This window comes from Stenella coeruleoalba (genome assembly GCF_951394435.1).
Source record: "Stenella coeruleoalba genome assembly, chromosome: 1".
NCBI lineage: Eukaryota > Metazoa > Chordata > Mammalia > Artiodactyla > Delphinidae > Stenella > Stenella coeruleoalba.
In genome coordinates, this window is record NC_137169.1 from 110,251,233 (window position 1) to 110,264,180 (window position 12,948).

At 47.3% G+C, this 12,948-nt stretch overlaps 1 protein-coding gene across 1 annotated transcript; it reads right to left on the reverse strand.

The window, feature by feature from the left end:
• Nucleotides 1–2,629: 2,629 nt before the first annotated feature.
• Nucleotides 2,630–9,931, reverse strand: LOC307197682 (peptidoglycan recognition protein 3-like; the record flags this gene model as incomplete). Its single annotated transcript, XM_079943853.1, is given in 7 exon segments — nt 2,630–2,686; nt 2,690–2,832; nt 4,325–4,477; nt 5,416–5,534; nt 7,516–7,717; nt 8,603–8,710; nt 9,883–9,931. Coding segments are annotated over 7 exon segments (831 nt in total).
• Nucleotides 9,932–12,948: the final 3,017 nt, after the last annotated feature.

The following is a 12,948-nucleotide window of genomic DNA, read 5'->3' on the forward strand; positions in this document are numbered from 1 at the left end:
GACATGATACTATACATAGAGAATCCTAAAGATGCTACCAGAAAACTACTAGAGCGAATCAATGAATTTGGTAAAGTTTCAGGATACAAAATTAATGCCCAGAAAGCTCTTGCATTCCTATACACTAATGATGCAAAATCTGAAAGAGAAATTATGGAAGCACTTCCATTTACCACTGCAACAAAAAGAATAAAATACCTAGGAATAAACCTACCTAAGGAGACAAAAGACCTGTATGCAGAAAACTATACGACACTGATGAAAGAAATTAAAGATGATAAAAACAGATGGAGAGATATACCATGTTCTTGGATTGGAAGAATCAATATTGTGAAAATGACTATACTACCCAAAGTGATCTACAGATTCAGTGCAATCCCTATCAAATTACAAATGGCATTTTTTACAGAACCAGAACAAAAACTCTTAAAATTTGTATGGAGACAAAATAGACTCCGAATAGCCAAAGTAGTCTTGAGGGGAAAAAAATGGAGCTGGAGGAATCAGACTCCCTGACTTCAGACTATACTACAAAGATACAGTAATCAAAACAGTATGGTACTGGCACAAAAAACAGAAATATAGATCAACGGAACAGGATAGAAAGCCCAGACTTAAATCCATGCACCTACGTTCAACTAATCTATGACAAAGGAGGCAAGGATATACAATGGAGAAAAGACATTCTCTTCAATAAGTGGTGCTGGGAAAACTGGACAGCTACATGTAAAAGAATGAAATTAGAGCACTCCCTAACACCATACACAAAAATAAACTCAAAATGGGTTGGAGACCTAAATGTAAGACCGGACACTATAAAACTCTTAGAGGAAAACCTATGAAGAACACTCTTTGACATAAATCACAGCAAGATCTTCTTTGATCCATCTCCTAAAGAAATGGAAATAAAAACAAAAATAAACAAATGGGACCTAATGAAACTTAAAAGCTTTTGCAAAGCAAAGGAAACTACAAACAAGACAAAAAGACAACCCTCAGAATGGGAGAAAATATTTGCAAACGAATCAATGGACAAAGGATTAATCTCCAAAATATATAACCAGCTCGTGTAGCTCAATATTAAGAAAACAAACCCAATCCAAAAATGGGCAACAGACCTAAATAGACATTTCTCCAAAGAAGACATACAGATGGCCAAGAAGCACATGAAAACCTGCTCAACATCACTAATTATTAGAGAAATGCAAATCAAAACTACAATAAGGTATCACCTCACACTAGTTAGAATGGGCATGATCAGAAAATCTACAAACAACAAATGCTGGAGAGGGTGTGGAGAAAAGGGAACCCTCTTGCACTGTTGGTGGGAATGTAAATTGATACAGCCATTATGGAAAACAGTATGGAGGTTCCTTAAAAACTAAAAATAGAATTATCATATGACCCAGCAATCCCACTACTGGGCATATACCCTGAGAAAACCATAAATCAAAAAGACACATGCACCCCAATGTTCACTGCAGTACTATTTACAATAGCCAGGTCATGGAAGCAACCTAAGTGCTCATCAACAGATGAATGGATAAATAAGTTGTGGTACATACATATAATGGAATATTACTCAGCCATAAAAAGGAACAAAATTGGGTCATTTGCAGAGAAGTGGATGGATCTAGAGTCTGTCATACAGAGTGAAGTAAGTCAGAAAGAGAAAAAGAAATATCGTATATTAACACATATATGTGGAACCTAGAAAAATGGTACAGATGAACCAGTTTGAAAGGCAGGTAGTGAGACACCGATGTAGAGAACAAACGTATGGACTCCAAGGGGGGAAAGTGGTGGGGGGTGGTGATGGTGGTGTGATGAATTGGGAGATTGGGATTGACATATATACACTAATATGTATAAAATGAATAACTAATAAGAACCTGCTGTATAAAAAATAAATTAAATTAAATTTTTTAAAAAAGAAACCAAAAGAGAACATGTTTTTTATTTCACTCTATATATTTAAATAGATAAAGTATTGTTGTCCCTACTGTAGAGAGGAGGCAAAAGAGGTCCAGAAAGTAAAGATTCCTGTGTCTATAAATGGAGTTAACAATACCAGAGGTATTGCAGGATTTTAACATCAGAGACAGCAAGTTTGGGGTTGGGCCAGATGGGAGTAGTGGTAAACAGGGTCTGTGTCTCTGGCTGGTTGGAAGGGATTGCATTAAAAAGGCATAGTCCTTCAATGGCCTCCCACAATGGTCTCACACTCTTGCTTTATCACTGTTGTTTTAAGTCTTCTTTTCAGAGTCTTCCCAACCACTCGTGGAGAACACACCCACAGGAGATAACCAACCCTGCTATGCTCTGAAGGATGCTCAGTCCAGGTATTTCCCTGGCAGTCCAATGGTTAAGATTCCACGTTTCCACTACAGGAGATGTGGGTTCAATCCCTGGTCAGGGAACTAAGATCCCACATGCCATGTGGTGTGGCCAAAAATAAAAAAATTAAAAATGAAGGATGCTCAGTCCAGAAACTTGCACAAATAAAAATATGATATCTTATGTAAAGCACCTGGCACAAAGGAAGAGCTCAGTAAATATTGGCTCCCTCCCCGGGCCTTCCTTCCTACAGCCCTGAAGAAAAGGAGGGTCAAGTTTCCACCAATCCCACTTACTGATATCCGATGTCACAGAAGTTCTGTGTGTCCATGTGATAGGACTGTATATCTCAGACACAGATTCGGCAGTCCATGGATATGTTGCAGGTCGCCCCAACGGTGTGGATGATGATGACATATTTGGCCGGAAGGTTCATTGTAGGGCAGTGTGTCTGCCTGGCTTTCCAAGCTGACCTTGTGATGATATTGGGGCAAGCTGTGGTGAGGGGAAAAACCAAGGCGATGGGAATTCACCTGGGCCCACATGTGGACAATCTCACAACTGCAGGCTGGTTACTCCTCAATTTCCCTAACCTCTGACACCCACTGGCACATCCTAACGTGGGATTCTGTGAGATTCTGGGAAGGTCCTGATAGCAATTGTCTGGGCCAGGTGGCTGGAGCAAGGGGCAGAGGCAAATTCGGCAGGTTCTGATAACAACTATGGAAACCAGCATGTGAACAGAAGAGAAAGGACTGTTGATCATACAGAGGCATCGCCATTTTATTCAAAAAATAAAGTATACCTACATGCTCGAATATGCATTGCAACTAAATGCAGGTGTGTGTACTTATGTAACAGGGCCAGTATGCAGAAATCAGCTGACTCTCTGAACTTATCACACACATACGGAAATAATTTGAAATCTCTAAAGAACTCTACAAATGTCAGAGTTATCATTATTGAAGATAGCACCTGTCTGAAAGCAAGAGAAACTTCATTTAGAGATTTACAACTAAGAAAGCTTAATAAAAAGTATCCTTGAGGGCTTCCCTGGTGGCACAGTGGTTGATAGTCCGCCTGCCGACGCAGGGGATACGGGTTCGTGCCCCGGTCCGGGAGGATCCCACATGCCGCGGAGCAGCTGGGCCCGTGAGCCATGGCCACTGAGCCTGCGCGTCCGGAGCCTGTGCTCCGCAACGGGAGAGGCCACAACAGTGAGAGGCCCGTGTACCGCAAAAAAAAAAAAGTATCCTTGAGTCCAAGAAAAGGTCCACTCTAGCAGAGAGTGTTAAACTTCTGAAAGTGCTTATAATTGTACTGGTTTTAGGTTGCTGCTTGTTCATTCCAAAATAGCGCATAATTTTCATTACCCCACTTCTTGGAATATTCATACTCATGTCAGTGTAATCTGTGAATTCAAGTTTTTCTCAGTGCTGTGGTCATATTGAAATTTGGCTTGTTTTTGCATCTAGAAATGTGTCTGTGTATGTGTGTACATGTGTGTGTGACAGAGATCGTGTATGTCTATGTGTATTCATGTAATATACACAAATATGTATATATGTTGACCCCACCCCATTTTCATGCTCTATTCTTCTCCATAGTCCTCATGCCATTTGACATCATACATATTTGACTTTTTGACGTCTTCATTTTCTATCTTTCTCCACTGAAATGTGCAGTTTTCTCTGTTTTGTTCACTGCTGCATCCTCAGTACCTGGAAGAGTGGCTGGTATTCCATAAATATTTGCTAATTGAGTGAAAATGTGTGTACATATATATTTATGTCAAGTATGGTTCCATGGCCATATGGTTCTAGTGGAAAGGAGAGGAGGCCAGCAAGGTGCCCTCTCAGAATTTTCCAGATCTCAGCATGAGATGTTCTTGGTCCAAGAAACCGATGAACACCAGTAAGAAAAAGCATTCCCTGCTGTAGTTGGGTGGTAACTGGGAGGAGGGTGAGGCAGGACTGAGGAGCTTTACCTTTCCTGGGCATCAGTGGCTGTTGAGGGACCAAGCAGCTCTCTTCTTTCAAGAGAAGTGGCTGAATATACCTGAGTGACATGTGACCCTTCTTTATGGCATAGAAGATCAGATCCTCTGCGGCTGATAAGGCAGCAGGGCTGGGCCTGCTGCCTGAAAGAGGATGACATGGAGCACAGAACTGTCAGCAAGAAGCTCCAACATGGTCTAGACCTGGAGGGAAGACAAGATGACCACCTGAGCCTGAATAACTCATGGGTGGGAAGAGCAGAAACTGGCCCAGTAGCCAGGACAGAGGAGTTGAAAAGCAAGGAAGTACTTGCACACAGCTCTTAGAAACTAAGTTGGTGACCTCTTGCAAGTGCCAAACTAAACTTTATCCTCTCCATCTCTAGGTGGAATCACTGGGAGACAGTGAAAGCTACTTGCAGAGGGAGGCCCACTTGACCAAGTCAGGAATGCCCCAGCATGGTGAAAAGGGTGACAGTATTTACCTAGTAGCCTCTACAATCAGACACGTGGCCAAGTGCTCTTTACATCCATTAACTCATGTAATCCTCACAGAAAACCTCTGAGATAAATGCTATTACTAGCCCCAGTTGGCAGATAAGGGTCCTGGCAAGTGCCGGCTATTTATCTATTGGCTCTTAATTCCATTCCTGCTCTGTGCTCTCCTTTGTTCTGCAGGGGGCTGGAAACCTGCAAACTACATTTCCCTGACTTGCTTGCTGGCCACTGCTTGGGTTCTACCAATGGGAGATGCTGGAGGAAGAGAGAAACCATGTTTTCCTGCCTCTGAAGCCCCAGCCTCAGGGTCAACTTCAGACTCCAGAAGTGATGGCAATAACTGTGAACTCAAGCAGTGTCAGTGGTGGCTTCAGCAGTCTCACAGGAGTGCAGACCAGAGAGGAGAACGAGAACCAAAAAATGCATGTCATAGAATCCAAAGGAGAAAAGAACTTCAAGAGAGGGGCCATCATCAAAGAGGACAATATGATGGAGGCTGAAAAGACAAGAGTGTTGAGACAACGGAGCAGAGGAAGAGAGTGTAGACAACTCCCTGGCAGAGGGACAGAGGGGATGACCATTACCTAGCTTATTGCCAAAGAAAGCGAGACCCAAGGACACGCTGTTGTAGCCCTGGGCATGCATGCCTTGGATGTTCCAGCCGACACCTTTGTACACCCTGCCATTGTCCCCAACCAGGAAGCTGCCAGGCAAGGAAACATGATTTAATGGCAAATTCCTGTAACAGGAAACTTCACACCCATCCTCAGAAGGGAAAAGGGTTCTAGAGGCTCAAAAATACTATGCTTCAATGACATGACGGTGGGAGGGAGGGTGATAACGCATTTTAGACTTCCAAGAGATGTGAGAATATATTTTAAATTTTGTTTTGACTTAGTTTACATGTGTTTCCCAGAACCTCATTTTAAAATACTCATTTGGTTCAAAGTGGAATTCACATGTGTGACTCTCAAGAACCTGAGAACATTAGTTCGACATTTTTCAAGGGCATGAGAATGCATTCGTCATGTTTTTAAATTATAGGACCAAGCACTTGAACATTGAAAACAATCAACCTGAATTCAGGGATTCCTTTATGTTCACTTTTTCTTCAGTTTCTCCTTAGGAATTCCTAAGCTCTTCTTTATCACAGAAATTTGTTTAGGATGTTCCTTTTCTCAGTTTATATTTTGAAGCCAATGTATCTATTTTGTTGTTGTTGTTTTACCTCCTCCTTTCTTTCTTCTTCGTTATAAATTTCTCATCCTCCACTTTCCAGTTACAGTCTTCAAAACTGATGTTTTCACAACTCTTGCCATATTCAGCTCTTAATAGGTCATGAATTTCCACAGCAAGCTGAGCACAGAAAGAACACTTCCCTGAAGTCACCAGAGACCCAGAATGGAGTAGGGCTGACCTCCCACCCTGTGCTGACATTGGTCTGAGGACCAGGTTGGGGCCTCAGGGTGTCCGCCATGTCCCTGGCTTTGCTGGAGTACTTTCAACAGGCTGCTCTGTCCCTGCAGCCTTTGGTCAGTTCAATGTGAAAATAGCCCCTATGGCTACAGCAGCTGCAAGGTACAAACTGGAGACTCTTACACTGTCACTGCAAAAACCTGACTTCGAGATGCAGTGGCTGAAGTAGACAACACAGCAGTGACCATGGGGGGGGCGGTGGGGGCACTAGTGGTAGGGACAGCAGCTGAGCTGTAGTGAACACAGCATCCACAGAGGGTGGACGGGAAGACCCCCCACCCTGGTCCTCAGGGGCTCTGGTGGCTAAAACAGGGGCCTCAAGCTGCTTTTACTTATTTGCAGCTAAAAATAAATCAAGAAGAAAATGTGGGTTATCCTTTCCAAAGTGGATAATTCAGAAAGCATTTATGTTTGTCTTTAGAGTTCAGCGGGGAGAGCACCATTCCCTCTCTCTCTCTGTCTTCTTCTACAAATACATATATATTCTGATTCTTGAGGGGAAGAGAGGAGGTTGTGGGCCTCCACTCCACAGATAATCCTCAGACGGGGTACTCAATACACAACGGAAGCATCTCCTTGCTTCACACATTTGCTTTTAACACGGGGCCCTCCTCCTTGCATCCCCAGTGGGATATCTCCTATGGGATCCCAGTCGCACTATGAGGTGGCCCTTCAGGGTACCTGGTACCTCTTGGGGTAAAAGCCCTGTCTGTGTGCAGAAGTGGAACAAGACAGGACTAGGAGGCAGTCTGGGAATAGTTCTGGGTCCATGCTCCCTCGCTGAGTGACTTTGAGCAAATTCTCTAACTTCTCCAGACCGCAGCATCCTCACCTGTGACACAGGGGTGGTAATATTTCTCCTGCCCATTCCTCAGAGTGACTGAGAGAGCCTACTTGAGTAATACTTGCAAAGACCTTTGTAAACTGAAATATTCTTTGAGCTCCAAGGGGGCGAGTGTACTTATTACAAGACCTCTCTTGCTTCTTTCCGGGAGCTCCCAGAGGCTAAGACCACATCGACATACATGGCTCAGAGCTGTCTTCCTCATGACCCCTGGGGGATTTTGGATTTTGTTTGTTTAGCATTTTTTAATTCATTAGAAAAGCAACATGAATGGGAAATTAAGAAAAACAGAGAAGGGGGAGCAGGAGGCCCCCCCAAAGGGATAACTCGAATGTGGGCTCCGGGGACCCCACCAGCCTCTTACATGTAGGCCACATCGCACCAGCCTGTGTTGTAGACTGAACGGGACTGCAGGCCCCGCAGCTTCCAGCTGCACACATTCTGCTCCTGGCACTCTACCTCCGTAAGCTGGTCCATGATGACACAGGCCACAGGCCGGGTCAGCTGGGCCCTGCGGGTCAGGAATCTCAACCCCCACTCCTTGCGGGAGACAATGGTGGATGCACCTGGTGGGGGGTTCGGGGGGGGGGGAACCACAGGCTGGCATGCTAAGGTCCTGCCCGTGTCCGCCGCAGGCTGTCCAGGCCACCCTGGGTCCTCTGTGATGGGAGAGGCCCCAGGAGGAGGCCTGCATCACCACAGCCACCCCTTCCCATCTCCATATCCTGTTTAGGGTAAAACGAATCCCCATGCAGACTCCACACTCAGGCTGGGAAGTCAAGTGGCCTTGTTCTCCAAACACTTCCTCCTTGTACTTCCCTGGAGGACTTTGCCCATCCTCATCTCTTCTCTGCCTGCAGAAAGCAGTCCCAGCAGCACCCCCCGCCCAACCCCGGGGTTCTGAGCCTACTTCTCATGAAGCACGTCAGCATGGATGCCTCGGGATGCGTGGTGCCCACTGGCATTTGCCCCGGTGTCTGACTTGCCTTTCATCGGCTGTCCCCTCAGAACATGACTCTCTGAGGAAAGCTCTGCCACTCTCCTCAAACCACTCTCCTCACTCTCCCCGGCAAAGCCCACAGGAAGCCCCATGAACACTGAGTACGGGTCTCCCTCCTTCAGATGAAAATACACTGTGGGCAGGGCCATGAGAGCCCCACAGAGGACCCAGGACCTCCCCAGCTCTCCCTCACTATCCTTACTTGGGGGCTCCCAGGAGCTCTCTGAGGGATGCAGTGTTTCCACCCTGAGAGCTGGGAACTGGGACCCTTGTTTTTTCTCCCTGGGTTTCGTGTCTTTCCTAGAACCCAGCTTTGCCTAAGGACTCAGGACAATCCAGGGGAATAGTTGGGGTTCCACCCCACCCCACCCACCCAGCCCAGCCATAGTGACATCCTGAGAAATACTTCTGGCCCCCTAAGAAGCCCAAGGCCACCCCCAAACGGCCTCACCACTGCGACCCTTGAGAATGAGCTGTGAGATGCCAACAAACAGGTCCAGAAGCTTCTCTGACAGCCCTCTGGCTTGGGTTTCATTCCAAGACAACTGTGGGTAATCCCCTGGGAAGGAACACTGCACTTGGTGCTGGTCCTCGGAGAACACCTGGACCAGCTCTTAGGCAGAGGCTCCACATCCCCCCTGCCCCCCAAGCCAACAGCCTCTGGGCCTCCCCAAGTCACCTGACTTCCTCTAGGAAACAAAGAAGAGGAAAACCACGGATGCATCTGGACTCACTCCACCTCTGCCTCTCGCATCTGCCCCAATGAGACCTTCACTCTCCCCATCCTCCCCAAGCCTCCCTCCATTTCAGACTCAGTGCAGTCTCTCCCGCCTCCTCATCTGAGCAGCTCTGCCTTTCCCAGTTCACTGGTATACAAATTAATAGATCAGAGTGTCATGTACCAAGATGGCCATCATCACGTTAACACGTGTTCATATATGAAGCACCTAGTGATCCAGACATGGTTCTTGAAATACAGAAATTTACAGATCGTTGTGACTGCCCTCACAAACTAGATTTTTTTAGATAGGATTAATGGAGGATTAATCATCACAATCATGCCGCATCCCCCTCTGCCTATTCGGTACCAGAGGTCATGGGGGCAATAGCCACTAGAACCAGCAATGTCACCCACATCACCTCTCACAGGCTGGCTCTGTAATGTACAAAGCATTTTCAAGGGCACTATCAGCTTTGTGGCTTAAAACAACTTTGTGAGATAAGCAAAGCAAATCAACTACTTCCTCTATACAGATGAGAAACTGAGATTCAGAGAGGTTATTTGTCTAAGACGACATGGGTTTTAAGCTGTGGACTTGCATTCCAACCCAGGCTGTCTGACCCCAGAGCTGTGTTGATAGCCACTAGACTCTGCAGCCACCCCAAAATTGTCGGATGACCTTGGGCAAGTCACTGCCACAATGTGGCTTGTTTCTCTGTCTTTAGGATGAGGTTGCTAAGGGTCTCCACCATGGTTCTGAGATTCTGTCCTGTGAAATCATCAGGAACAAATACTTGACCATGACACTGAAGCCAAGGTGTGCTGGGCAGGCTGGAGAGGCTGCTAAGGATGGGAGCCCATCTCAGCAGGGCGTGGGGGCACCTGAGCCAGGCTCTGAAGGGGAACATAGCTAGTGGGGAGGAGTGAGGACGCTGGAGAGGATGATTTCCAAATGAAACCAGGCTGGGGCTGATGCCAAAAGCACTTGTGACCCAGTGAAAGAAACTCACCCCAGGCCCCGAGATCCAGAGCAGAGATGAGAAGAAGCCACAGCAGCATCCTCCTGTGGAAGTAGGTCACCAACAGGGACAGTATAGACCACAGCCCTGGGAGAGACACCGACAGTTAGTCGGACCGTCCTCACTCTTCAAAGAGGGCTCCCACCCCATTACATGGCCCCCGTCTGCCTCCCCGCCAAACCTGTGCACCTCCTGGGGCCAGCACCTGGCGAGGCTTCTCAGGGTCCCCAGCACAGGGTTGACCCTCGGCAGGTGCTCAGTAAAGGTGAGGGTGCTAACACTTCTGTCTAGCCACCACCCTCACCAGCCTCCTATTACCCTGAGAGCTCTTGGTCCCTCCTAGGAGCCCGGTGCCTCATCTAAGGCCTTCCAGCATAGATAATAACAATTTCTGAAATCCCTGTGTAGCTATTATGAATAAACCATGTGTAGATATTTTCACATCTAGTGCTGCAATTTTATATTTAATCCTTATAAAATTCCCATAAGATATTTGTAACCCCATTTTTATAGGTGAGAACACTGAGGCTCAGAGGAGCAAATTACAATAAGGGGAGGGGTGGGCTTCATCCCCAGCGCTATCTGAGTCAGACGTGTGTTAAGTCATCCAGTTCGGTCCTCCATCCTGCAAAGATCCCTGACAGATGCTCAGCTAACTTCTTCTTGAGTGAGAATAGTAATAAATAATAGCAGCTACCACTTACTGTCACATCCTATTTTCCAAGTATTTGCTGAGGACTTCGTAGTTATTCCATTAAGTATCTTCACAATGACCTATGAGACCTGAACTTATCATCAGGAAACTGGACTTCAGAGAGTTTAAGTCACTTGCCCAAAGTTACCCAATTAGAAGGGGCAGATCTGTCTGACTCCAGAGACTCTGCCTGGAACTTCTCCACAATCAGTTTGAGTTTCTGATGGTGGAGATTCTCAACAAGGATCCAAGAGGTTAAACTCTGGGATTATTGTGGTCCTTTACAGCTGCAGGAATATTTTCTTCTGTGTCAGGCTGAAATGAGTAGTTTACTTGGGCTCAATCCAAATGAATTATCAATTCCGTGAGATGTCAACCAAAACATCAACTTTTCTCCCAATTATCCTACTGAGAAACTATAGAGAGAGATTTGAGATAAAATGGGGCAGATCACTGACCTCCAGAGATGTTATATCACAATCAGTAGTTCCCAGATGGAAAATGTGTAGAACCCCAGTTTAAGATGAGCATATAGGAGCTTCCTGGATCAGGACAAGAAATCTCTCGGCCGTTAGCGCCCAGGAATCCAGTCATTCGAGAAAACTGTGTCCTGATGACAAACCAGCCAGCCACAGAGGAGGGCAGGCACCTGATGAACATGTGGGAAAGTGTTGAGCCTCTCTCATTGGCCAAATGAGAGGCAAGGATTAACTTGCCCAAGTTGGAAGCCCTGTCGGCTGGCCTCCCAGGAAAGAAGCTGGCCTCTTGCAAAGCTACCTAGAAACCAGCAATCAGTTCTGGTCAATAGGAGGTTTATACCCTGGTCGCTTGGCCATGGTGCTTCCCCAACCATGAATGATAACGAGGCGAGTGCAGTCCCAAGCTTGTCACATCATAAGCTGAAATTGCAAGGCTTGAGCCCAACCCCTCATTTTACTAGGGCAGGGGCTGGTGGGGTCTCCCACCCCCACCTCCAACTGCATACACCGAGATGGCAGGACAGGCTGCAGCCACAGTTCGGCCACCGTGGCTCACATTGCTATGCATCCTCTGTACTTAAAATGAAGATGAAATATTAGGACAGGAGACAAGTGAGACATAATACATAGGGATTCCAGGTTAGACAGAAAGGGAAGAAATTGGGTAGAGGTAACCCCAGGACCCAGAGCCTTGGCAAGAAACATCCAGGTGTGGTAGAACCAAACCCATTTAGAACAATTTGGGATAGAGAAAGTTTTCTTACTTGGAGGAAGAATTCAAGAGTGGAGATCAGGGAAACTTTCTCCACTATGTTAACTTTTTAACCTGATAGAGTCCAGTCCCTCCAATAGGTGAGGGCTTCTCAAGAAGACACACACACACACACACACACACACACACAGAAATACCTGTGGGTCCCTCTCTGTCCCAGCCCCACAGGTCAGGCTGCAGCTGGCTCACCCCTCATTGGCTGGCAGTGCCTTCCTTTCAGGCTTGGCCTCTGGCCCTGCCCTCCTTCTCCAGCTGCTGCCTCCTCGGCCTTCTCTCTCTCTAGCACTAGAGGGCACTCCCTCCCCGGGAATGGAGACTGGGCCCTGGCTTTCCAGAGAGAAGAGGAAGGCCCGGATCCCTAACCAAATGGGGAGAAGAAGAGGAGGGCAGAGCTCTGAGGCTCTGAGGAGCTCTGTCCACCAACCACAGAATCGAGAGGGACTCGGTGAGACCAGACAGGTGCTGACAGCAGGGGACCCGCCCTGTGAAGAAGCCCCGGTACTTCCTCCCTGGGAAAGGGCATGGCTGCCCAAGGCTCCCTGAGCTCCTTCCTCATCCCCAGTCCCCAGGAAACCCGGCAAAGCCAGGGGTTGTGCCTGTGGGACCTGAGGGTCACCTCTGGGAACGTCCTGCCCGTGGGGACAGATCTGCTCCAGGAGTTTGAAGGCTGTGGATGGAGGTCGTTCACCAACAGCCCCCCACCCCACTCCTTTCCACTGGCCTCACCAGCAGGGGCAGGATGGGAGCAGAGAAGTAGAAAAGTACATCCCAGGAGGCCACACACACTGTGTCCTCATCACTAGAACTTACTCCCACCCTGTGGCCAGGGGGCCCATTCACTCACCACCCCTACCTCAGCAGCAAACTGTCACCCACCCAGGAAGCCCCCCACAAACTGAGACTCTCCAGCCCCTCACCCACTCTCCACTCATCCCCTGACGTGCTCCACAGTCTGCAGCTCTGGTCTCCAGAGCCCTTGAATCTTCACAGAGGAAACTCCACATGACCCTTTGCACAAGTACAATAGGACATTGTGCCTCCACAGGGACCTGCAGGGGCTCCCACCTCCCAGTGGGTGGGGTAGCCTCCTGAGACCCTAAACGGACCCTTCT